This window comes from Temnothorax nylanderi, unplaced genomic scaffold, assembly GCF_030848795.1.
Source record: "Temnothorax nylanderi isolate EJ_2023f unplaced genomic scaffold, tnyl_v1.0 TNYL_tig0001_pilon, whole genome shotgun sequence".
NCBI lineage: Eukaryota > Metazoa > Arthropoda > Insecta > Hymenoptera > Formicidae > Temnothorax > Temnothorax nylanderi.
Window position 1 is genome coordinate 3,576,898 of NW_027249063.1, and position 26,200 is coordinate 3,603,097.

Consider the following 26,200-nt stretch of genomic DNA (forward strand, 5'->3'; position numbering starts at 1 on the left):
TCTTGTTCCTTTAATTAGGCAAATTCACTCGGGCAGGAGTGCCAGCTGATAAGTGTCTTTGAGATAAGCCCACTCATTACCGTCAGAATTTATCAATGTAGTCGATGAACGCGCGAGGTATCGCTCTCCCCCGCGTAGATCCTTTTTTTCTCCATCATCACGCTATCTCGTTCGCTCGTATAACACGGGAAAACCGCGTAAGTGCCGGTGGTCGTTCGCGGGAAGATGCATTCGGGTAGCGCGCATCTCTTGTAGCGCCGAATATGATTATCGGCTATCGAACGTTCTACACGTAATCGAGTAAATTATGGTACAGCGCTTAATACGCACGGCAACACCTCATCGGAGGATAATTAAATATCGCCGGTTAAATTTAATAACCGGCCGGATAATTGCGGGTTGCGAATGCTAGCGCGATACCCGACGCCCGATGATAACTCACCCGCGGTCTCATTAATAACACGACGTTGAGAGATCTAGCAAAACGTGATCCCTGGCGACCCAATTTTCTTGGCACTACCGCCAGATGCGTGCGTACGGACTCACGCATAGTTTTCGTGCTGCACAGCGCGCACCAATATAAACAAGCTTGTCTACAGAAGTAGTTAGCACCCACTGTTTCCGTGTAACGGGCGACTAGATACACTTCTAACAGGTCCGCCGACATTTATTCCTGCCTATTACGAGTTAATCTTGAAGGCACACACACCGCGTATTATCATTTAAATTGGTGTCGTTATGCACGCGGCATTAAATTTGTTTGCTCAACGGCGGCGACGCCTCGCTTTGCCTCGCCTCGCTTTTACTTCCGCGAGAATTCTTTAGGCCTTTATGTGATAATATATATGTGGTAGGTAGGGCAGATGCCTACGCAAAAGGCGCGGGGGAAAACGGCAAGCGGTTTACAATGGGTCGCTTGTTGTCTTCTCATAATTCCTATCGTCTATCACGTTTCCATACCAACTTAGGCTTCTGGTCTTACGCTAATCTATCAACTGCCGCATCTCCTCTTGGAAAAAAGATCACGAGGCGGATAACAAGATTTCTTTTTCCCTCTTGAGACGCGCGCGTATATTAAATCAGTCTCGTTGATTGCCTTCTCCGTTCCATGGCATTCCCGGTGAATGGCAGACCCCGGTATTCATCCACGGGAGTCTTGTCTCCCGTAGTGACAGTCCGGAGACTATACCGAAAACTGACTGATTGTGACTGTCATGACAGCGGCGGACGGGGCGCCGCCCTTCCGGGTCGTGGGGCCCTTCTTGGTGGTCCGATCGTGGGACCGAAATTTTTGTATTATTGTCTGGTTGTTTTTCTCTATAATAATTTTCTACATGGTGTTGCAAAAAGAAGAATAATTCGAATACATTCCGATAAGACAAATAACAGCAAGCTCGTCGATTTTCTTAGAAATATCGATTCGCATTATATCGCGCTCGTGGAGGATCAATTACACATTTTATCGTTTCTGCACGTTCTATTTAAATTAAAAATTCTGTAAATCATCTTGTTTTACAATTTATCCACGCGCAACTCGCGAAATCTTTCTGGTCGATTCGAATCTTTCTCCGTCGCGAGGATAATCTGCCGTTAAACGGTCCTATATCGGATGGGCCCTGCAAGGCCCTAAGTCTGTACTTTATGCGACGGTACGGTAAGCCAGGACCGTACCTTATCAAGGATCTGAGTCGCGCAGTGAGCGGCTATTTGTATTCATAAGTCCGCGGGAGGCCGGCGCTCGCTCCCTGGGCACAGTCCTGGGATCGTCCTAGGCCGCACAAGGCCCACGGTGTTCCCCCGGGACGCACCGTTCGCGATGCGGGAAGGTAGGACGAGAGAGAGAGGGGGAAAAGAGGGACAATAGAGGGCCACGTCATTCAGCCGAGAGGCGCCCTTCTTCGCGGACATCTCGGGACTGTCGACGTACATATGTATGTATGCACGTTCGTTCGGTCCCGAGAGCTATATGTGCCGCGCACATTCGAGAATGTGACCAGTCATCGAGTTATTTAATTTTTCGAGGCACCCCCGCCGCGCGTGTTTGCTCAGCCCCGCTGTGAGCACAAATTACCTCGCGACCGAATCACCTCGGGCGAAATGCCCCAAGTCCGCGGGCCCGTCCGCCCCCTCTCGTAACCCAGCGTCCGTTGCCGTCAGCGTCGATGACGCCTCTTATCCCCCAATGATCTCCGAGACGGAAGTCCTCACGGAGAAAGATGGCATGTCTTTCTGTAGCCACGTCGATGTGGCAGATGAGATTGAATTGGCCGAATTGCGTGAATAAGAATCTTGAAGATAATCCGAGGAACTCAATGAATATTTTTACAATTAATATTTCGACGGTTTACGTCTCTGAACTATATTGTTACTTTCATCGGTTTACTTTTCTTGGTGATGTTTAAAACAGAAGGGAAGTTCTCTCGGCGTCGATTTTAATTTCTCTTGTTATCTATTGATTGTACAAGTCTTAATTGACTTCGTTAATGCGAACACACGATATGTCTAGAGTTTATTTCTAGCAATCGCACGAGAACGTCGCTGCAACATCATTTGACCCCCTTACGTGCGTAGGACACGGGACCAAAACGGACATGCCCGCGTCCTCCCCCCGTGGCGTGGTCTAGGTGCGCATATATGCGGTCAGTCTACCTCGCTATCTATATGCTAATCCATTGAGATGGTACCCGTAGATTACACCTCGGAATTAGCCCAGAGACCCGGGTATCAGGGCCGCACAGACAGGCCAGGCTGTGTATCTATACGTACCTTTATCCCACCTTATACACGTAACTGGCACCGTCGAACGCCCGCCTCTCGCCCTGTACTTACAAGCCCGCGTACACACATGCACGCACGTACACACACACATACATACCCGTGCGCACGCTCACACCCGCGTAAAGATCAGACACGCGTGTACAGGTGTGTATACCTGGCGGAACCACCGTGGCTCCAATGTGGTTCGGTATAGGACCTGGGTGACTCGGCACTTCCAGTTCGTTAGCCCGTGTTAATAACGTTAAAGAGGATGCGATAAACTCGTTAGGAGACGAAACCGCGCGGGCGGCTAAGCTCGACCTTCATCGCAGTACATCATGGACTATACAAGAGGCTACGCCAACCGCTTCTTCCTCTCGCTTCACTGAATCGAATGTCGCGAAGTTTCGGTTCCCGATGAATAAGCATAGTCCAGAACAGGTATCCCTTCACATTTTTGTTTTGGCTGACACGTCTGTGATATTGTAAAGTTGTTCTACAATGTTTATAAACAATATAAAAATGTTTCATTTTATAAAAGGTTGTCTTTATGAACAGCAACGTATTCCGATCTGAATGTACATGTTTTAATTTTCTTATTGGTCGCGCGATATCGACTGTATATCTGCGATATAATCGCGCTCGGCACTATTGCACAACAACGGCGCAGATTAACACGCGTTCGTCACGCCCAGTCATTTCGTGAAACGGTACTCTTTTCGAGAAGTTAATTTCACAACGACTCTATCGCGCCGACGCATCGGCTATTAAGATTTCTTCCGCCCGACAGCTTCCTAGCGTACTTTACGTCAGCACTATCGCCTAACGCTTTTCAGACATTTATCAACGAACTCGTCTAACTTGTTCACAATATTACAATTCTATGCGATTTTTCGCAAGATTATTAATAATTTGTATCAGATACGGGATCTCATGTATAATCTGAATGACCAGACTTAATCGCACTATTTTGTTCAGAAAGAAAACGCTTTACCATTGGAACCTCTCGAAACTGTAGCATTGCCAGCAGAACAATCGACGATAATCGCGCGGCGACAGCTCGTGTGCTCGAGCAACGCGCTAAATTTATTAGCTGACGGGAATATGATCGCGCGACGCGTATTGCCGGACCGAAGTACACCGAGGAACACGGTGGGTACGTACGAATATAATCCTGTCAACGAAGAGGCGAGGGGCGGCGGAGAAGAGGGCCGGTTGAGCGAGCGTGCGGTGTCGATGCCGCCTGTGTTTCCCATCCGGACCAAATTCGACGTGTGCCGTCCGCGGAAAATACGAGGCGCGGGTTATGAATCACCCTCTACGCCGCCACGCGAGATAATAATCGCCCGCGATCGCTAATTTCCCCGCCATCGTGTAATTGTTCCGCCCCGACTTGTCGAATTTCCCTCGTATATGCGCGACGCTTGTATCCCGCCGTCGCAAAATTAATTCCGCCCAGCCGATTTCAAGCCGGAACCTATATTAGTCATAAATCTCATTTTTTAAAATCCGTTTATTTACTTCATCGCGTCACGCACGCGTCGAATTATATGTATAAATCTCGCGTTGCCTGTTACGCTCAGCATCGATGAACGCTGTTAAAGCAAAGTATTCTGCGTACTTCATATAAATTGCAGAGTACTCGTCATTTCTTTTTTTTTATTAAATCCATTAATTTGACCGAAACCAATCGATTTCTGATCGACAGACTGGACGAATGAGAGAATCGGCGGTGCCGATTAGAGGGTCAGTACTTGAGCCGCCGTGACCGTTTAGTCCTAACATCTCGTGTCGTCATATTTCGACGCGATTTCATTCGGCTCGCGATTGAACCTTGGATTATGATCCCGGACGATGGAAATGGCGTTAGGTAGGTGGGTACCCGAGGTAGATAGGCATTATGGTGGTCGTTGGGAGGCGTCGCCGAACCGAACGCTGAATCACCCAGCGAGAGTTTTCCTGTCAGCGGCAGGATGGGCACCGCCATCCGACGAAGCCCCGTGGAATTGCCTCGCACGGCCTCGAAATGAATGCGCGAACGCCCATTAGGGGAATAAATCAGGCCAATGTTATCCGCAGGATCGCATAATCGATCTCGCGCGCTCGACTAATCCGGGCCTAATCGTTTCACGGCGCTGCCGCGACCAGAAAAGTTCCTCCTGAGGGAGGGAGAGTCGTTAGAGGCTGGATCGGACTTCCCTGCAGCCGCAGTAAAGATGCGCCTAATTCTTCGATGCATCTTGTATTAGCCCGGCGTATCTTAAGCGGAATCACGATTGATAAACCGCGTGTTTAATTTTTGTTAAGCCCCACATTATATTGAGATAAAAGAATAGAATTCCTTTTTCGCACATATATCTCAGAAAGATATATCTTGTTCATCTAAAGTTAAATCACGAAACATTAAGCGTGACGAATCGTCGTCACGCTTGCATCGTCGGTTGATGGTCATGTTAAATACACATCTCGCTTTAATCAAGATCGATCCTCCTTGCTGGACCTCTCGACGCTACAGGGAGACGCGAGGAAGGGATGAATTGTAGGATACGCCGAGTCGCGAAAATGTTTGGTTAGCATTTGGCTTATTGGCCGGCGAATGTTCCTGCGCTGTTAGGCATGTATGGATGGCCCCCAGGTTATAATAAAGCTAATTCCGCGGAGCTCTCGAGGCAGCTCGTGCCGCAACATGTTTTGCCTCTCGTTCTACCACGCCCGCCGTCCCCCGCTCTACCCTTCTCGTCTCACCGATATATCCGCCCCCGGTGCACCACCCAGTCTCCCTTATAGTCTCCCCATATCACGTCTCTCACTCTTTCGCAGTGCAAGAGTACGGCTCTCGCTAGAGCAACCGAATATATTTATACGCCCCCTCGGAGAGGCCACGTCTGCTTATTAAAACGTTTCCACCCTGAAGAGAGCGAGCGCGCGTTTGCTATCTGCTTTACACCGCGTATTCCTTTTATTGTTCGAGACGTGGGAGAGACGCGGGAAGCGTAAAAGAGAGACAGAGAGAACGAGAGGGAGACACGGAGAGAAAGAGACAGGAGGGCACGAGTAAGCACGTGCATGCCTGCTGAGTAGTTGAGTACCTGCCGCTGGCCACATTCGCGGAATTAGACGCGCGAATGTGCACGGCTTAACTGCCGGGAGAGCGTGTTTTTGAGTCGGCGCTGATGCGCCACGAAGAGCGATAACAATGGGGGATACGATGGGGTGGGTAGGTCGGGCTGGCTCGTTACCGTGGCTGCTGATGGCCCCTTTGTATCCATTTCTATGATACTCGGTTCGCCGCTCGCTCGTGCTAGGATCACATCCTAACTGATTATGCGGCTTGTATGCGTCGCGTCGTTAGCTTTTTATCCGATTACGAATGTGATATACGAGCGTCCATCTGCATATGTCTCCGCTGTTACAATAGAATATTTAGCTATCCGAATTATCATCCAATGCGTAAAGCTAGATTTGTTAATATTCATAATGGGCGAATTAATGGATCCTTGCTTCTTTCTTCAAGTAACATTTGCTGTGGCAGTAATCAATTTACTCACGATTATTTCCTTTTTGTGAATCGTACCCTCTTATCAAGCTTATAACGTCTTGCACGTCCTGATAGAGATATTACGAATAAGAAGACGGAATTAAATCTTGATCCTGACAAGCGCGCCACGATCACGATTGATCGGTTCAGGCGAACGACCTTAACAGGCCTGTTGCGTTAATTAATTCCCGCTGATCTCAATTAAAATATTAATTACGACCGAACAATGACTCGCCGATGGGGAAAAGAGGCCCGGCGACTCGTTTCTCCTCTCGTCTTCGTTCATCGTTTATCCGCCGCTTCCCCATCTCCGTTCATCGACCACGATGGAGCCAGAGAAACCGCCATTGCGATGCTATTACGATTACCTGGGTCTTATAAGCTTATCTGATAACCACGCTGTTATGGCTCATAGCACATTGTGACTGTGCCATCGCTGACTGGTCCGTTTGTCTGATCGTTCTCGTGGAGACCTCGCGCCATGAGAGGATGAGAACATTTACATATCTCCAGGTCCGAGATACGAGCGAACAAGTGTCCCCTGCCCCCGAATCTCATCGAAAATCGGTCGAGTCGTATCGCGCGATCGCTTAAAAATCAATCAGCGATTCGCTGCGATTTGAATACCATACGATCGCGAGTGTCCGTGATTTTCAATATCGAGATCGAAGATTTTCTCGAGTTTGCTTCCAAGTTTGTCTCTTCGAAATCTCTTTGGCTCTCGGTAAAATTCTCTTGTTTTCCGCTGCTTGCATAATTTCGCGACAATTTGCATATTAATCTCGAAATGTATGAGGAAGAATTTTTTGAGAGAATCGAATTATTACGTATTCTTATATACTTCTCTAATAATCGGGGATATTTATGTATTCTTTTACCAAGTGTCCTTATGCATTTCGTACAAGAGAGAATAAGAAAGTGTAGGTACTTTATTTATCTAGGTATATACCTATCATTAATAATAATCATTAATAAGACAGTTGCGTCATGAAAAGATTAAATGAAAAATAATTCACACACATCCATTTACCGCCGCCATAAGGCAATAATGTCTTTTTATCGCAAGTACAATTGTTGCATCGCCGATGAGGCATGGCCTCTGTGATACATACATATAACAAAGTCCGTCCTATCAGCATGCATCTGTGCATTCGCACGCGTACAGACGTGTTTGCGAGAGCACACATAGTGCACGAAAGCTGGGAACGCACCTCGATGCACCACCTGACGCGACGGGGGGTCAGTGGTTATCATTCTGATTTCTAAGCGACGGAATTTCCGGAAGAGGCACGAGACACGATGTACTCTCTTTTTTGATAAGGGCGGGGAATTGGCTTAATGTTGGAATGCCAGACATACTCGTCTCGCTTCTATCGACGCGTGTCCTTCGAATCGTGATTTCACTTAAGGACACGCGCGATATTGTCGATGGATAAAGATATATCGTGGCCGGCTAATGATGACTCGGCCAAAGTGCAAACGCACATCTCTTACGCCCCGGCCGACCCGTGGAAGTAATTTATGAAGAGTCACGATCGATTCGGGGTCGAGTGTCGATATGAGCACCTCGAACAACCGACGTGGCCGTGACGAGTGAAAATACAAACAGTTTAACAGGGATGAGTAGTCGTTTAGCGTTCCTGGGATCAGGAGAGAGCCCTCACCTCCTCCCTCCTCCACCGCCACCTCCTTCGTCGCGTCATCCTACTGTACCACGTGCATATACCGTCGTAAGTATAACGTGGAACACTGCACAGCGATCGGCGCCGTGTACGAGCGCGATTAAACGACGAGTTTCTCGTTAAACTGTTTATTCACGTGTTTGCGAGTGTGTGTGTGTGTGTGTGCGCGCGCGCGCGTGTATGATTTAAGGATATTATCAAGATCTGTTAAGGATATTATTAAGATTAAGATTTATCACGACACAGAATATTAATATGAAAACACGTACAAATAAAATTACGTAATCATACAGCGCGTGGATTCTTTGTTAAAAGCAGAGTTTTGTAGGCGATACGAAGCACCGTGCGCGACAAGAATTTTATCGAGAGTATCTTAAGTGTGCTTTTATGCTCCATCGATAATCACGATCGTGAATCGTTTGCCGACCGTCCGGGGGACGGCAGTTTCCGAAATGGGACGTCTGTTCTTGGACGACGGGCGACGGTCGGGGGTTGCGTAAGTGCGTGCGGACCAGCCAGCCTCTCCAAGGCCTTGCGTCGGAGAATCAATTATTGGATCCGTATATCAATCTGATGGCCGAAGCGCGCGTCCCGTGCTCGGTGGCCTCCCGCTGCGCTCACGCATTTTCTTCCCCCCTGTCGTTCCCCATACCGCTTCGTGCGCTCGCCATCGTGGCACACACGCGATATAGCGAGAGTGCACTTTCTCTCTTTCTCTCTCTCTTTCTCTCACTCTTTCTGCGAAGAGCGCACCAACGCCAACGCCATATACAGCGGACCGGTTTTCGCCGCGACTTGCGGCTGCATGCCCCGCGAGCGTCCGCGTGACGTGGCGCGTAATGTTGATTTTTCGAGGGATCAACTTTAACCCCCCTTCCTCTCTTCTTTTCTCCACAGGGCGCCGACGAGGATGACAGCGCTTCCGTTGCCTCGGTAAGTTCATCACCCACCGCAGATCGCGATTATTGCGCGCGCCAATCCGACGAGAGCGACGCAGCACGGGCCGTAATTCTCTTCCCTGGTCGGACGTGCATCGCCGGCCCCTGATAAATGCACGCCAGATCGTGGCCGGGGATCTTAATTAAAATTCGCTCGCTCTCGATCGAACGGCCCGCTCGATCTTCCGCGTGCTGCTGATCGATCCCGGCGATCCCTCGTGCCCATTAATCGCTAATAATCGCTACGATCGATGCTTTCCCGAAGCAACTGGACGGAAAATCGCGGGAGTGGCTGGTCAGGGCGGCGCAGGGAGACTATCAGGCGCTGGCGAAGCTCGCGGCCGAGGAACCTCGTCTCACCAGGCTCAAGGTAGGATAAACTATATCATTTTATTCCGCCATGTATGAGATTTACAAATTGTGAATCATTTTGTGAGCGTTTCGTGCAACTCACCCTGCTTTATTTTTTTGCTTATAAATTATCTTGCCCTCTTTTTCGAAATTTGCGTCATCCTGCTTTGCGGGTTTGGAACTTTAGTATATATCTATAGGCAGAAAATAAATTCGACAATCTTGGAACATCGTGTACAAAGAGAACGTATGATTCGTGGCACTGGCAGCGGCCACGTTGCATGCTAAAATTTCCTAGACTCGCGCGTCGTTTATCGGACCTTTATCGTACACGTATACACGCGCGGTCGCACGATGGATCTCATTGAATTACAGCTACGCCACCTCGAGTGATAATGACAAAGGTAGCGGGCGGGAGGTTCGGAAATATAATTACGGTGTGGCTTACCGTAGGCCTGGGGATCAGGCCGTTATTACACGCACGGCAGAACTTAACACCTGCGGCGTTGTAAATTCGCCGTTTTCGCGCGCCGCCATTGACAGGTCAATAAATCTAAGAGCCCCCGTGGCAATCAGGCGGCCGTTGTATACCATGCTAGCGATATGTGGAGCGGATCAGGAGTGGCGGATGGTAGCGGGTTAAGGGCTATTCACACCACTTGTATCGATTATAAATCGCCGCCTGTCAAGTGGTTTCGACCGCCACGGATGCAGCACGAGTCTGCTCCTTCAGGGGAGATACAGCTGAAACTAAACTCCAATACATTCTACATTAATAATAATTAATTGCAATCTTGTGATATATCGAAAAAAAATTAGCAGAATAATATTTTTAAGAATTTAATTGGTCGCGAATTAAATTTTGATATTTTAGCAATTTTGTCGTTTCTTTTATCACTCGTTCCTATCGTTTTCTCTGGACGTTCTGAAGCGACCTTAACACGCGCGCGCGCCATCGGATGAACGAGAAAGAGGAAGGGATGAGAGGGTGAAATGGTCAAAAGGTGGGGACGTTGCACGGTGGTTGGAGATAGTCGGCGAAAGGGGTAGAGGCGGCTTGACCGCACAGGGGCTGCGTGCTGAATTCATTCCGCTGGACAAGGTTGCCCCACACCCACCATCGCCATGCTACGTTGGCCTCATCCCTTGGGATAAATTGGCCGAACCCGCGTGTTTGCGGATAACATTGCCGCGATATACGTTCGCCTATAACCGCTATCGTACGAACCTAACCGTCCGCGGTACCCTTTTTACGACGTGTCTCGGACTCGCGGAAATTGGCAACGAACTGCTCTGTCGTTGTTTGTTTTTCTGACTGACTCTTTTTTTTTCATTTGCGCATATTCTCCACAAAACACGCACGATAAACCAGGCGAACGAACCAATTTACGATATTTGGAAAGCGAGAGGCAAAAAAAAACAGACTCGAGCGTCGGCAATTTTTCGAGGAGACTTATGGTCGATTTTGATTAACATAAAGTGAACATACACCAAATTGTCACGTTGTTGGTCGCGTAAATTTTTATCGAAGATATGTGTATCGAATAGAAATTGTCCAAGATCAATTGTTCCTGCGAGTCTTTGACACGTAGACATATAATAATCTATCATCGATGAATATGCAACAGTTTGGGCTGGAGAGGGTGTGAGACGATAGGGTGCTGGAGAGCGAGTGAAGTAAGCGACAGGGGGGTGTCTGTGTCGAGAGGGAAAGGGAAGGGGATCGTCAGTAGGCATGCCAATTACTCTCCCGGTAATTAAATCAACAGCGGAGCTAATCAACGTTACCCCCGGCATATCTCCATCCCCCATGGAGCCTTCGTCGGAATAAATAAATCGGACGATTATTCAATATTCGGCTAACGATTTCATCCGCGAAGATTTTGTTAGTGTAACGAACAATTAATAGTATCAAATGATTGTAATTTTAAAGGGAAATTTTGAAACTATATAAGTTGATGAGACTTAAAAGTTTATTTATGTGTTTCGAAATAAAGAAGAACAGAGATCAAATATTTTTATTCGATCTCTATTACATCTTACATCTTTCATTGCTGTCTATGGTCTACTGGTCACGATAGGCGCGGCATGTATCTTTTTTTTTTATACAAAGCCCATTAAAGAGGTCCGTAAATACACACGGCTTACGTGATTCGTGCCCGAACGATGTAGACGGCCATTGTATTCTGTGGGTCAGGTGTACATCGTCGTCATCGGGGGAGAGAGGCGCTGTGTGCCCATTATGCTTTATTAACGGACGCGTCTGGCATCGCGATAGATTCGCCTCTGTGAGTCGCGCGGTGCGTTCCTCGGAAATGCAGGACGGGTGCATCGGTCTGACGTGACGCGCGCGCGGCTGGCCCCTGTTCGATCGGGAACCTCATTACGTTTATTTCCATGAACCCGCTTCTATGCTTCGACAGCTGCAACTATCGCCGATAGCGCTCGTGAAACTTTTTTATTTTGCGTTCACTTAATCTTTTACTTCCCAAAAATCAAACAGATTTTGAAATATCAGTCTTAAATTAACCTCCAAAAATACCAATAAGTTGAATAAAGTTGAAAAAGTTTGATTTTATCAAACGACGCTAGACGTTTGTAAAACGTAACGAATTATTAATAGTGCGTTCGCGGAGGACATCGCTATAATAATTGAGTTCTGCGTCGCTCGCGAATGAAAGCTGTTAGTAAGGATCGCCGGCAACATTATATAGTGGCCGGTGTTTGCGGGTTTGGCCTCCGTGTATTTATCTCGTGGTATCTCCCGGTTTAATAACGCCAGGCAATCAGGAGGCATACCCCGTCCGTCCGTTCCGTGCATTCGTACCGGGCCTCTCGTCGGCTCTGCTCGCCTCTCCATGCCGATAAATAATAACCATTTGTATCGGATTCTAATTACTCGCTCTAAGCAAACAAATAAACGGCGGGAGATGAGACGTGCCGTGAGAGAGGAGGTGGGCTTAATGTTATGGTGGCTGCGGGCTGATTTAAGGAGTGTGGGACCGCCCACCTCGAAGATGTATCTTCGTGCCGAGTATCGGTCCACCTGTTATGAGTGTTTCAACGCCACTGTGCGCCCTACCTCCTTTTTTTCTTCCCCGTTTTGTTTCGCCTCGCCACCGTTGTGTACCCTCGTCGATCGAGAAAAATTTCGATACCTCACGAACCTGTCGAGAATGTCGAGCGACGAGCGATTATAACGGGCACGGGAATCACGGGGACGTACGACGGCGACGCGACGACTGGGAATAATTCGCGCGTACTAGCCGAGCGAATTACCCGCGCGAGTCCTTCCATTTGCGACCGATAAATTACGAATATCGCCCTGAGGACTGCTCTTTAAGTGGCGTTATATCCTTTCGTCGGGGCAGCGCGGCAAACGTGGGAAGGAATTCGCTTTCAGAGGCGACTGCACGGGGCGATCCTTTCTCGCGATGACGGCCATGATCGATAAGAGGCAGCGCGAGAGGAGAGAAACGCGTTTTCGCTTAAAAGGTCCTCAAAAAAGGTCGACGGTAGTTCGTTACCGGTGGGCTATTAGCGGGCGTAACGCACGTCGTAGGAGCGTCGAAGGACTAAGTAAACCCAGGCTAACAAGGAGGCGTATCCAACGGCCACGAATGATCTACCGATCCGAAGTTGGCATTATTCCGCTCATACCCTCTCCGTCTCTCGCTGTCTCCTCTCGTCCGACCTCTCGCCCCCTTACTCCTTTTCCTCCTGTATACATCCACGGGTCCTGCCTACCTATAGGCGAATATATCTACCTGCGCCTCCTACCTACGCCCCCGAATATTAACACTCTGATTTATGCGCGTAATTATCTCTAGTTATTTTCTTAGTATGGCCCCGGTACCTCTCTCTGTAGCTTGTCTTCGTAGCTGCTGGTGCTGCTGATGCACAACAAATTAACCGTTCCTTCTTCCGCCTCCCTTTGCTCCGCACGTTTCGCACAATCCTTTTTTTTTTCTCTTTCCGCTCTTTCCCTCGGCGCCATTCTTGCCGTTCTCCTGGCGCGTATTTATAGAGGCCTCGTTTAATTTTTTAATGGCATTCTTATTATTCGACGTATTTCTCCACGAACGAACGCTCGGTAAAGTCGCTTCGAGTCTGCTGAGGCTGAGGAAAGAGGGGACGATAGCGGGTTGCGCCTTCATCCGCAACTCGGATTCGACCCGCGGAGATCATTTATTCTCGCGACGACTCACCAAACGACCTGTCCCGCCTCTCTATGGGTCGTGCATGCTTTGAAGTGTAGAATATACACGCCTGAGATATATTCCCGTTCGCTTGTTTAATGGTTACTATTAAATTTATCTCGCGTATGTTAAAGATGGCTTTAGAATGATTAAGGATCATTAGATGATACTGAAACATTACCTCCGGCGAGATCTCCCCCGGTGAATACACCTCGGACTTATCAGATCGTAATATTGAAACGTTCTCTTTGTGTGGTTGCATTAGCGTTACATTTTGATACGCGATGTATCGAAGCGAATTTACGATTTCGATAATTGAATCTCGTCTTGTAATAGTCTCGGAATCGCATCGGAGCGTTATCGCGCGCAATGCTACAACTGCAGGAGTCGAATCTCCCCTCGTCTCCGCGCAGGTAAAAAAAAATCAAGCGGCAGCCCGTCCGAGATATTTCAGCTGAGAATAGGTTTTATGGGGCGCATTCGAAGGTGTCGGGGATCAGGGCGCCAGGGCGTCGTCATCGCGACATGGGATCGTCTTGCATAGTGCCCTTTTTATGAGTCTCCGTTTCTCGCCTGCTCTCCTTTCGGCATATAGGATCCCTTTGGAGTTTCATTCTTTGCCCCGTTATACAGATCAACCGCTTTGTTTGTTCGCTATTCTTCAACGACGATTCGATCGGTTTTCGTGGTTTGTCCGTCATTTGTTCCCACATCCAAAAAAGCGAAAATCACAAAAGTCAATGAGTTACAATATTATTGGTGAAATAAGTTATGATTTTCTTCTTTTCGTCTCTTTGAAAATCAACAACGATATCTGCCAGTACCTCTATTCTGTAATTCTTAACGACAGTGTCGTTATTATTATATTGTCATCGTGCAGCTTTTTTTACCATATATTATACCTGCGCAACGACAATATAATGAAACTGTTGTTAAAGGTTACAGAATCAAGGCCTAGGTACATTTGAGCGTCATTTAATTTTTTTGACAAAAGATAAAACGCTTTATTTGCTTTCTTTATATCTACAAGAATAACTCGGGTGTGTCGCTATAATTGTTTTTGGCTGTCACTGATTATAAGACTTACCTCCCCGTCATCGCCGTTCACTCTGATATTGCGATAAGAAGTGTCGCAAGCTCGACTCGTTCCGGGCCGATGAATGAGGCGGATTGATACGCCAATATTAATATCGCTCATATCACCGATAAGAGTACGATCGCACGATCGCGCGCGAGGATCTTCCTCGGCGTTCGCTCTGGCAAACGGGCGCGCGGGATCGGGAATCAAGGCGAGGTATATAAGCCGACACGCGATAAGCGAGTCTAATTTAAATATTTCTCGAATAATCCCGGCGCCTTTCCGTTTCGCCTCGCTCGCGCGCGAATAATGTCTGGTATACATCGTGACAGGAATGTCCCGTACCACGTGATTAATGTCGTAGTACAGGTGTACCGATACATTGTAACGCGTATACTCGTGTCGGGGTCCCGGCACGCACGGCAGGGCTGTGATCCGCATTCGCGCATAATTTTACCGCGCCTTGAGCGAGGTTCCGAGAAATTATGCGCGTAATAACGAGGAACGACGAAACCGTCGGCCGACGGTATCTACCCGCGAAATCGTTCGTGACGTGCGCTCGTCGATCGTGCCCAGCGCAGCCCGGTGCCCGGTGGTGCTCGGCGCGTCCAAGGAGTAAAGAGGACGAGGTGAGAGGAGGAGAAAGACGGCAGGGCGTTCACCGGGGGGATACCGCGCTTCTTTCGTGTTATATATCCGTACACTCTTTCTCCTTGGTGCGTCGACTACTCGGCTGTCCTGCTTGTTCGCACTGCGCGTCGCTAATTAGCTTCAAGACCGATGGCTATCTGTCCAGCCACATGTCCTTAAAGTGGCGAGCCCAAACATCCGGTACGCCTTTTCCGTTTGGAATTCGAGCTCTTCTACGGATTCGTGACGACGATTTGCCGTTGACGACTGCGCTTCTTCCACTCGGTTTTATGGCCACCTTCATTAGTGAAAAATATTCATTTATTTCATTGTTGTGTAACATTATTTATCTTGGCGGATTATGAGCACCATAGTGCGATGGAACGATTAATTCTTTTTTTATTTCCATACGTTGTATTGTCTCGTTATGCCAGAAACTTTTTTATACGTCGAGATCGTAGAGATATTCAAGGAGGAAAAAAAGAATAAAGATACTTATCCGACACTTTCATTATTACGTATCTGGTATCATTTTATGGGGTCTATGAGAGAACAGGTGTAATCTAATAAACGTAAACTCTTTATATATACGTATAGTTGCATTGCAGTACAAAGAATGTCTATCTGATACATGGTGGTGTAATGACACAGGTTTAATGCAGCGTGTATGATTAATGGTGTGCTATATATATGAGTAGTGTATATTTAAAGGAGCGTATATACGTATAATTAAACAGCATTTATACGTGTAAGCGTTTTATCGCTACATACATCACAGGTGCATTGCGAGAATATAAACGCGCTCCGACTTTGATTTCGTTACGAGCCCATGCATCATCGCCGATGCATAAGTGATCAAAACGCGGAATCATTAGCCGTCGGATTCGCGGCTGGCACCTCATTGAATTTGGAGTCTTGCCTAGAATTAATCTGCATGAAATCGGTGGCCCCTGTAATGGCGCCGTGCCACTTTCGAATCGACCGCGTTGTACACGATGGAGGAGATCATAGCAATACCGACACACACCGTGCGCGCACGTACATGCACATCACATATACACACGCACACATACGAACGCGTAGATACATGCTCGAACGTCGTGCAATTAGTAAGCGGAGCTCATTATGGAGATTCCTCGCGTAACTAAATACTTAATACAGGTCTCGTTGTCCCTTTCGCTCAAACCTCCGCTCTCTTTTTCTCTTTTCCTCCCCGCTTTGAATTCGTAAAGAGCCACATTGCTAGAGGCAGACAACCCGCATATAATGACAGTCGCTAAGAGAAGAGCCCCTGGCGTTTCTATAAACGCGCAATATACACACGCGCGCGCGCGCACGCACGCACACACGCACGCATGTGTTTCCCCTGTATGAGAACCTGCTCTAAACGCGTCGGACGGATCGCGTGTCGATCTGCGCCGAGATATTTGTTACTTTACAGTTGTATCACGTTTTGCGCGTGGAAACAAAGCCATTGTTTGTAGTACGTACACGCTGCGCCCGTCTGAGCTGACCGGCCGCGCTGCAAACCGGCGTTCACGCCGATCGGGGATGCGAGGCGCCCTGTCGAAATCTGTCGACCTCCGACCTCATCCTGTCAAATGCAACATGTTTACGTTTATCGCCTTCGTTGCAGTGAGCCATTCTGAATTTCTTTCTAATGAGATCTCGATGAATGTATCTTGCTATCGACATTGTAAATTTAGCTCCTCTCGTAGCTAACTCTAGCTTCTCTTTGATACCGCCTGCTTTGCCGCGAATTCTCGAGGATCAAGTCCGTAGCATACAAATCATGGGCTTGTGGAGGAACTTCTTTACATCTTCCTACGCATTTAGCTGCTTTCTTTCTTCTTTTTTATTGTACATTTTCTTTCTTTCCACGGTCGCATGACGGTCTGCGCTTTGCCGGCGTGTGGAGAAGTCGTGGCGGCGGCACGATCTGATGAATTCGGGAGACGTCGTTGATATTTCAGTGTCAGGGTCGGCGGTTTTTGTCATTTGTAGCGGCGTGCTTCGGAACGCTGTGTACACCGGTGTGTCGCTAAGCTAAATCGAGTTTAGGCTCTAATTACACGACGACGACCGCGTCGTTTCGTATCCGTTGTATACTGGGTGTTCCACGTATCGCACGCTTTACCGTCAAGGACATGTACAAACATTTAGACGTCATACTCAGAGAACATCGTTCATTTTAATAGCAAAGCGAATGAATATTAACGTAAGCGAGTAAAAATTAACACTTATATTCAGTCTGAAAAAAAATGTAAATGCATGACGAAATCCGTATTCTTTATCTCAATCTTGAATTTACTTCGTTGAGAACAGCTTTGATAATTAGAGATTGCATTAATCTAATATATAAAAATTGCGACGGGTGATGGAAAAATCGGCTCTCGGTGGAAAACCTCGGAGGACGGTGGAAAACCTCACGCGAGAATCTAGAGTCGAGAGAAGGTGTGTGTACCCCGGGACACACCGTATATGTAAAGGGGGGAGAGCATGAGCCGCGCGTATCGTGTCACGCTGCACAGATAAGGATCCAGGTTTCGTTTTAATGCGGCTACGAATGCTCGTTAACGACTGCGCTCGTGGTCCGTCGCCTCGGCTATTATATTCACGTATATACGTACACGCATATACGTGTTGGGCATTCGCACCAAGTCGACAGCTCCGCGAACCGACTCCTCCCACACAGACCGGACGCCTTTCTTCGGGATCGGCTGTTATGAAAGCGAACCCTCGAATTAAACGGCACCCTCTTAATCCTCTCTCGTTTGTTTCCTCGTCTACCTGCGTTATCTCTTCAACTCGGCGTTAACGACGCCATTGGCGTTGATCGCCCGATATTCTGCTTGATATCCGCGCGCGACGCGACGTCAGGAGTATAAACAAATCTATCTTGGTCGTTGCTTGTAGAGGCTGTTTCTCATCTCTTTTATTTTTATAATGCTCTTTACAGATACTGTTTAGCTATCAAAGTTTCTAATATAGCTGAGAAATATAATTGCACAATCCTTCAATTTAATATAATTCAGAAGAAAATAACGTTTCGTCAGATATATTGTCTTATTTTATAAGATAATAATGTGTAAAAAGTTTAGAGTAAAATAAATGGATAAAATATGATCTGTAAGAGTATTATATTAGTTATTTTATGTAGGAGATATTAATTAGTCGCACAGTAGGTTCCGACGAGTTTTAATTGCTCTGGCATATCTCGCTACCTTGAAGAAAACAAATATTCCGCTCACGTTTGTCTCTTTCTCGAAAATACAGAAAAACGCGACCACGGCGAAGATTAGCCGATCGCTATCGGCTCGGTTGTCTTACCTTAACGAGTTGGCTACATCCCTAGCCTGTCTCGAACCATTTCTCCCGTTTTGCTCCGACTCGACTGGCCCTCTTCCGCTTCTCTGGCTTCCGAAGGGAAACATTCGCGCAGGTAGAAACGTACAGTATTTCACGATATACACTGCTAGATATGAATAATGAATCCGCTCTCTTTTTTGCGTCGTTACGAGCGGATTTACGTCTCAAGGGTCGAAAACGTGGCGACGCCGTCGTAAATCTTGCGGTGAGCCTTGTCTGCTGTTAATTTGTAAGTGACGCCAACATAGTAGCCACAAGAAGAAGCGAATTATCATATCCAGTATACAAGTTATTCCGAGATTGATTGCGAATCATCTTTAAAAATAGATTTATGTTTTTTTGCGTGGAATGCTTAAAATGTGATTCTCTATATTATATGAAATATTTAAAATATAACTTTTTTATTTATGTATAATGTATATCTAGAAACTATCGGACTTTCTTTTTTCGAATTTTCTTTAAAAAATGTCGCGCGTTACATATTTATGTAGTAGTTTATATAGCTGAAACAAATTATGGCAATTTTTGGGACACTTTTTATTCCAAAACTAGACACATTTGCGGCCACTTGGAGCACTTCCGCTTTTTTCTGGTAAATTATGCTACATATATAAAAATATATACCGGTGTTAATGAGGGAGAATTTTCAAAATGCCGTGGCAAGGTCTGCGAAAATAATTCCGCAACTGTGCGCAACAGTTCCTGCGGGAAATTTACCGCTAATATTTTTTCGCTTCACGGACGCATTAGAGTTAAAACACTTGGAATATATAGCGCAGTACTGACTTTGGGAAATTTATCGGTCCTTTCCTGTCCTGTCCTGTCCTCGGATTGCGCTCACTGTGTTGCAGCGAAACGCAGACTTGGCGCCACTCAGGAACCGCACGGCCATCGTTAAACGATCGTTAAGACGAGATCGTATCTTTCTTTGGACCTTTCTAACCGCGCGTCCTCTCCTCTCGGGTCTCGATTTCACAAAATATTTTCGGCGATTTACGCAAAACGTCAACCGCAAACAACTTGTGAAATTATAGTTCCACTTTTCCGAAAAAATATGCCGGGTTACTTCCCCCGACAAGAAAGTCCGATTTGTTTCGTTGTCGTAAATTCTTCTTCTTTGTATTCTATATTTGATGCAACTATTCGTATAATTCTCGTATACACGCGCGTGGATCTGCCAATATTATTTAAGAAAAGCTAAAATGCATCTCGAGGGATAGATAGATAGTGATTAATTAATATAGTTGCGTTACGAATTCCACCGTTTGTGGCCACGAGGGAGAAAGAGAGGCCATTGCGGTGCGCAAGGTCGTTACTTCCCGTAACGAATTGTTCATTTAATTTTGCTGAACATTTTCGGCGCCGCGGTGGGGCTCGGTTGTAACCCTGGACAGCACGTTCCAATAAATCGAGAATGAAGCGGAAGGAGAGAATAGAGAAAGAGAAAAAAATACATTCGAGTTTCCTTTCGCGGGGGAAACATTATTCGGCATGAAAACAGAAAAGGGACGAGCAGTTTCATTTCAAGTGGGCTACGGTTTTATGCTTTTTCTAGATGTTATCTGGTTCCCAAATTTTTTTTACGCGCGACGGCGCAGAAGAGAAAAATATAAATCAGGGAAATAGAAGGCAGGGAACAGGAGTTTATTACATCCAATTTACAACTATTCTTTCTTCAGCGATAAAAGAATGAATACAGCAATATTATACAATTTCCACATGCATTTAGCACGAGAATAAGGTATTTTTAATTTCAACGAAACGCTTCAGGAGATAGTCCGTGCTAAAATATTTGTAATGGAACTTCCGCGTCGAATTAATCGAAGCCTTTCGTTTTTCGGCGAGTAAACCGCTTTTAAATCTGAATCGATCGATCCGCGCGCGATATTTTCCATCAGAAATATTTTAACGAGAGCGATGTCGGGCTTGGAATTATATCTGTTTGCCGGGCGTCTCTTTATTGGATTTCGGGAGTTACGAAAAATATCAATTAAACATAAAAGCGCCGGGCCGTGTCATCCGATAATGGTGGAGATCGGTTGCCCCGAGGGCATGGAGTAATTGGGATAAAGGCGAGGGAGGGAAAAAGGGATTTTGGAGAAAACAATACTGCAAATAATACAAAGCAAATTGCAGTCGCGACTTATTGTATCTATCATATGGATAATTGGCGCGCGTGTCGAACGAACGGCCTCCTATGCAATTTTGAATCGACCGCGATATTTTGCCCCTGCGTATAATGGAGGCTTGCTATTTAATAAAGCTACATTGTCGATCTTCGCTAATTTCCGATTAAATATATCGGAGGAGAAAAGGAAAAATATCGATGCTTTTCCACAAGTGCAAAGCTATCTCTCGATCCATCCGCTTACAAGGTTTTTGTAATTTCCTCAGGATAATTGAATGGAAAACGCAATATCTACAATATGTAGAATTATTTGCACGTGCGATCTCTCTCTCTCTTTCTTTTTCTCTCTTTCTCGCTCTGGTTGATAGCATATGCGGTTATTGCTGCGTCCTTCAGGAGCAAATATAACTTTCCATAAACTCCTCAATCACTTCGATGTTCGCGAGCCCTTGCGTTCATTTGTTTGGCCACTAATTCGTTTGCCCTCCGGGGGTTTCACGGATTCAAAGACGAAGACACGCGCGCGGAGAGCGGACGGAAGAGGGGGCGCAGCTGGAACCAAACAGTTCTCCGGCTCGTGATTTCCAGCAGGTTCATTAGCGCTCCTGTCCTTTGATTAATGGCCGCCGGAGGATATCATTCGCCACCGGTTTTCTTACAGATCATTTCACCGTCACCTATCTAGATGGTCGTTAAGATGATCCTCCTACGAACCCCACCGGCCGAGACAACTCGCGTATGAAATCGCGCCCGTCACGACGTTTCCCATTACAGGTTTACGCTAAGTTATCACCTGGCGCGCGTCGCCATCGACGCTATCGTCGCGTGTCATCGCATTACTCTAACCCCGATTTTAATATTGGCCTGAACGCGCGTCCGCGCCTTGAGCATCGTCATCAATTTCGTAAGAGAGTGCCCCGCGTAATTGAGGTAATTTAACATTTCGTATCACCGATACACGACGGTGTGAAGTCGTTAATCCGGTAATGCAAAATAATTTCGCAGTAGAAAGTATATCGAAACTTGTGAAGCAAGATAAAATGTATGATGATGTAAGACTCGATATACTTACCATTAAAAAATGTTTGCTATTCAGTAACTTCTACATTAAATAAAGCCACGAATATTCAGCTTTCTCGCTATCCGTTTATCTATCTTGTCGTGGAAATGTAATCGCGAAGTTTCCTCCGCCGCGCCGGCGAGTGACAACTCTGTAGCGGGAAATGCTACATTCTTTGACACCGGCTGTGACGCATTTCTTTAGAAAGTTATCGATTATTCTTTGCGGCTTGTGGAATTATTCATGAGATCTTCCGCGCTCTGAAAGGTACCACCTGTTCTTCCCGGCAGAAGAAATAGTAGATATGAAAAGCAGTCGTCGAATCTTTCGCGTCAGTGAGCTGGTTACACCATGAGATCACGCGAAAATATTTTTTGTCTTCGTAAAATTGTCACCTGCTCGATGAAGGAATTTAATTCATTCATCCGTTGAGACAATGCCGGATCGGTTATGTTGTAACTTGGTTGTTAATGATTTCTCTTGGAAGATATTTCACCACTAATGGCCTTTTTGGATTCCATTTTTGGATTCCAGTTTTTTCTCAGATTCCATATTTTATACAATTTGAAAAGTTCGAGGAGCATGTTGCCCAACGAATATCGTGACTGTATGATTTTAATGCGATAAAATACATGTTTCCCGATATTATATTTATAAATCGCCGAAGGCAATAGAGAAACAATATCGAGTTTCTTATTGGTCACGATTTTTGAAGAGGTTGGCCCTGGTGATCTGCGTCGCGGACACAAAGTCGCGGCAACGCTCACGGCTTGTGTCGATCTGGAATAAGGGGTGTAAGAGGAGGGTAAAGGAGGAGGATAAAGAGGAAAGAATGGCGCCCACGCGTTATGCTAACACTCGCGCCGCCGACACGGGCTGGGTGGTCCCGCTCCGCTCCACCTACTCACCACCCTTCAGCCCCTCTCGTGGTCCACACCTTCGTCGCCTGGATGAGCATACAAATACGACTAATTTCACCGATCGGAGACCCCCGAACGATCTTGTCGACCAATAATCGGCCGATATCTCAGAGATATGGCCGGTCTCGGAGCCGCCCGAATGTCGCACACAGACATAAGTGAGATTTTTCTTTTTTAAACGCTCTTTAAACTTTGTAATCAGCATTTCCTCCTTGAGGAGCGCTCATCGAGGAGCCGTCTATTCGGGTTCCGACCGGATGTAGCCCACGAGAATAAGCGCATTATATGAACAATCGGACATTTGTTTGCTAATCTGCGACTGCTGCTTTAATCCTGTCCGCTTTTGTTGGTGACGCAGACAAAGTAGAATAAACGAGAAGTTAAGAGCATTGTCGGGATAGTATTATCAAACCGGCATATAATAATTTAGAATTACGTCACGTTCTTATGCAAAAGTCATATAATGAATGATCTTTAACTCTACGTAAATGTCACAACTTAGTCCCATTTTATTCGGAGTGATTGTAACAAATCGCGATCGGACAGCGTAACAGTACCGAGGAATCATCGCCATTCGAGAAGAACAACGTGGGGTCTTCGGCAACGTTAAAGGGATCGCGATGAGGAGAAGAAACGAGAGAGGCGGAGGTGTGAATGAGGCTTGCTTGTAGCGACGCCTCCACTCACGGCGCTCCCGTTGTGTCAACACCTTGGACGAACATTCCCACCACCACCCTAACCGTCAGAGTCGCGGCTCTCCCGCGTCTCCCTTCGCCACACCTCTCCCTGGCTTCGCGCTCCTGAATTCATTCGGATGATAAACATCTTGGCCGCTCCTCGCATAATTCGTCGCGGGGAGGCACCTATTCACACTCTCAATGAGCCACGACGGTGTGAATGATTGAGGGGAAGATAAGAGGCTAGAGCAGATTAGAGAGATTTATCATCATAAAGTCGATTCTATATTCTTCTAATTTTTTTACTGAGCTTAACGTTTAACAACTTGTTGAATAAAATTAGCGTCAGTTTGACGGAAGAAAAGAGAGCCTAGATAAGTTTGACACTCATTTTTAACATAAAGCAAATATAAACCTCACACGTTTTTAACATGTTTTTTTAACATCTGAAAAAAATTTTTTTCAACTAAATTCTATAGAGAGAATCAATCGACGATTCGTCATTGCTCGTAGTGACGCAAGATTTGTCCGCATCACGTCCGGTACAACATTCGAGCTTACGGTTCCCCGAGAATCCCCGAGTCTCGGATGTCTCGCGCGGAGGCACTAAGTGGAAATTGTTGTCAAAAACGGCGGGCTCGCACCGCGCGTACCGGTTCGACGATTCTGCCGGCTGGTGGGTCATATATTTCGAAACCTGCTACAGCGAAGAACGCGCACGTGGGCGCGCGGAGCGGAATGGAAAGACACACTCTTGCACCACCAATTTACCTGTAGCCGCCGTTCGTCGTTTAGTCGTAAAAAAGAACGCATAATTTGCGTGGCACTTTGATCCGTAGTCTTCGAGCGATAATTCAGTTCTGGTCGTGCTGAAAATGATACAGTTAATTATTAGAACATTGAAAAACTTAAAGTTTTTAGACCATTTTTTATTCTTTCCATAAAAAACTCAACTCGTCTCTTTCGCGACAGAGCTTTCAGTTCAGGAAACTGTCGCAAGTTTCTTTGACGAACACCAGGCGCTCGCATCCCTAAATATCACGAGAGACCAGCGCGATCACTTCAGCTTCCCTTTCGTCCCGGCCGATGGCAATAAAGTCATATTGTTTTTGCGACGTTCGCGTCGCTTTAACGCCCGGCAATATAACTTTAACAACTCTCCCTATACGGCCCGCGATGGAACGCGAGAGAAGAGGAAGCCGGTGCGCACGGTGCGCTGGCGATGTGCGGGCGGGAGGGACGGATAAGGCGAACGAGATCCAGTGACTTTGTGCCCAACGCGGCGCCAGAACCTCCGGCCTGGGGTCCCGTGAACGCCGCAGGAACGTCGGACGTTGTACATCGTCGGACGGACGGACCATGGCCCATGGGTCCGGATGCGGCGGGATATACCCCCTCGTATACATCGTGGGGCGACCCAACCCACCCGTTAGACCCTCGTAAAATTTTTTCTCGATCTTTTTGGTCCTCGATCCTCTCCACAGAGCAAACGGTCCGCTACAGCTTCGACGTCCGAGGATTTAATTTGGGCGACTACGGCGTTCTCGTTTCACGTTCTCCTTTCCCCTCCCCCCTGCCTCCTCTCTTCCCGCCGATATTCCCTCGCGTTCTCTCATTCCTTCTCTCAGTCTCTCCGCTCTTTTCGAGAGCCACTCTCCTCGATCCTTATCCGATGGTTTATCATATCCACTCGCCGTGAAGGATCCTCGAACGAGGCACGGGCGCGGTTGGCTCGTTTTATCGAGACGCGTCCCGTAATCGCTCGCCTCTCCGGTCGAGAGGATTAATATGATATAATTAATAAATATCGACCGTGACACCTGATAATTCGACGAGCGTAAGTTAATGGCGTCGCGAGAGTCGGGACGAGAGGTATAAAGTGTGGAGGCAGGTGATCTCGGTCAGCCTAGAGATTACGATACGGTCTTTCTCTTTGTATCTCTTAAGGTGTATTTTACGATTACGTATTCGCATATTATTGACTCGAAATGACGGTAAAACATCCGCCCGTCCGTGGAATCGCATCACAACTTAGGAATGTAACCTTATCCGCTTCACCTGTGCCCTTATCTCAACGTACACAGACGACGTTAATTAAAAAAAAGGAGAGAAAAAAATTGGAAAGAAACTACCTTCTCCCGCACTTATCGTGTCATTTAAGGCGTTTATCTCGTCAACGACTGTCCCCCGGATGTAAACATTATTGACGCGATAATGAGTTCGGGCCTCGAGTCGAGCTTTCCGACAGTTTCTTACAAATAGGGAAGAATCGGGGACCGGCACTCTGGTTGAGCTTATGTCGCACGTGGCACCTAAAGCATAACAGCGTAAGGTTTTTTGCTCGTAAACGCTCCGAGGAAAAAAAAAGTCGACTTTTATTACACTATATCTGTTTTACGCTGTCAAGATGTGTTCTGCGACACTTCTTTCCGAAGAACCGATCCGAGAAAAAAAATGTGTCTGCTGGTCCCGTCGTTTAAATGATCTTGGCGCACGATATTCAAAGTTTTTTTTTATCTTTTTACTGTCAAAACTAACGAAGAATTATGGCAGTTACAAAAAAGATCCTCCATGGCAAATAAGACTTTTATTTTATTGTAAAAAATAGAAACCTCTGTCGCCCTTTCAATTTTTACAAATGACGTTAAATAATTACGAATGTAGCAGATATTTCGTAAAAATGATCTTTAATAATGTGACAACTTGCCGAAAGGAAGAGGACGAATAAGAGCTCCACCCTTTGAACTAAGACAGCCTCTCTCTCTCTCTTTTCTCCATGTTCCCCTCACCCTCCTTGCGTTGCACCTCTCTCTCGTTCGTCGTGTATATGCTAATGCGAGACGAATGTCTCTCCCTTTTCCCCTTCGTGTCCT

At 46.7% G+C, this 26,200-nt stretch overlaps 1 protein-coding gene across 1 annotated transcript in view; it reads left to right on the forward strand.

Annotated features, from left to right (window-relative positions):
- Window positions 1-26,200, forward strand: part of Sowah (ankyrin repeat domain family member sosondowah) — a 107,063-nt gene that overhangs the window by 16,322 nt on the left and 64,541 nt on the right. Inside the window, exons 7-8 of the mRNA XM_071726126.1 lie at window positions 8,875-8,910; window positions 9,181-9,285. Coding sequence (XP_071582227.1) covers window positions 8,875-8,910; window positions 9,181-9,285 — 141 coding nt within the window. The remainder of the gene's footprint in view (window positions 1-8,874; window positions 8,911-9,180; window positions 9,286-26,200) is intronic.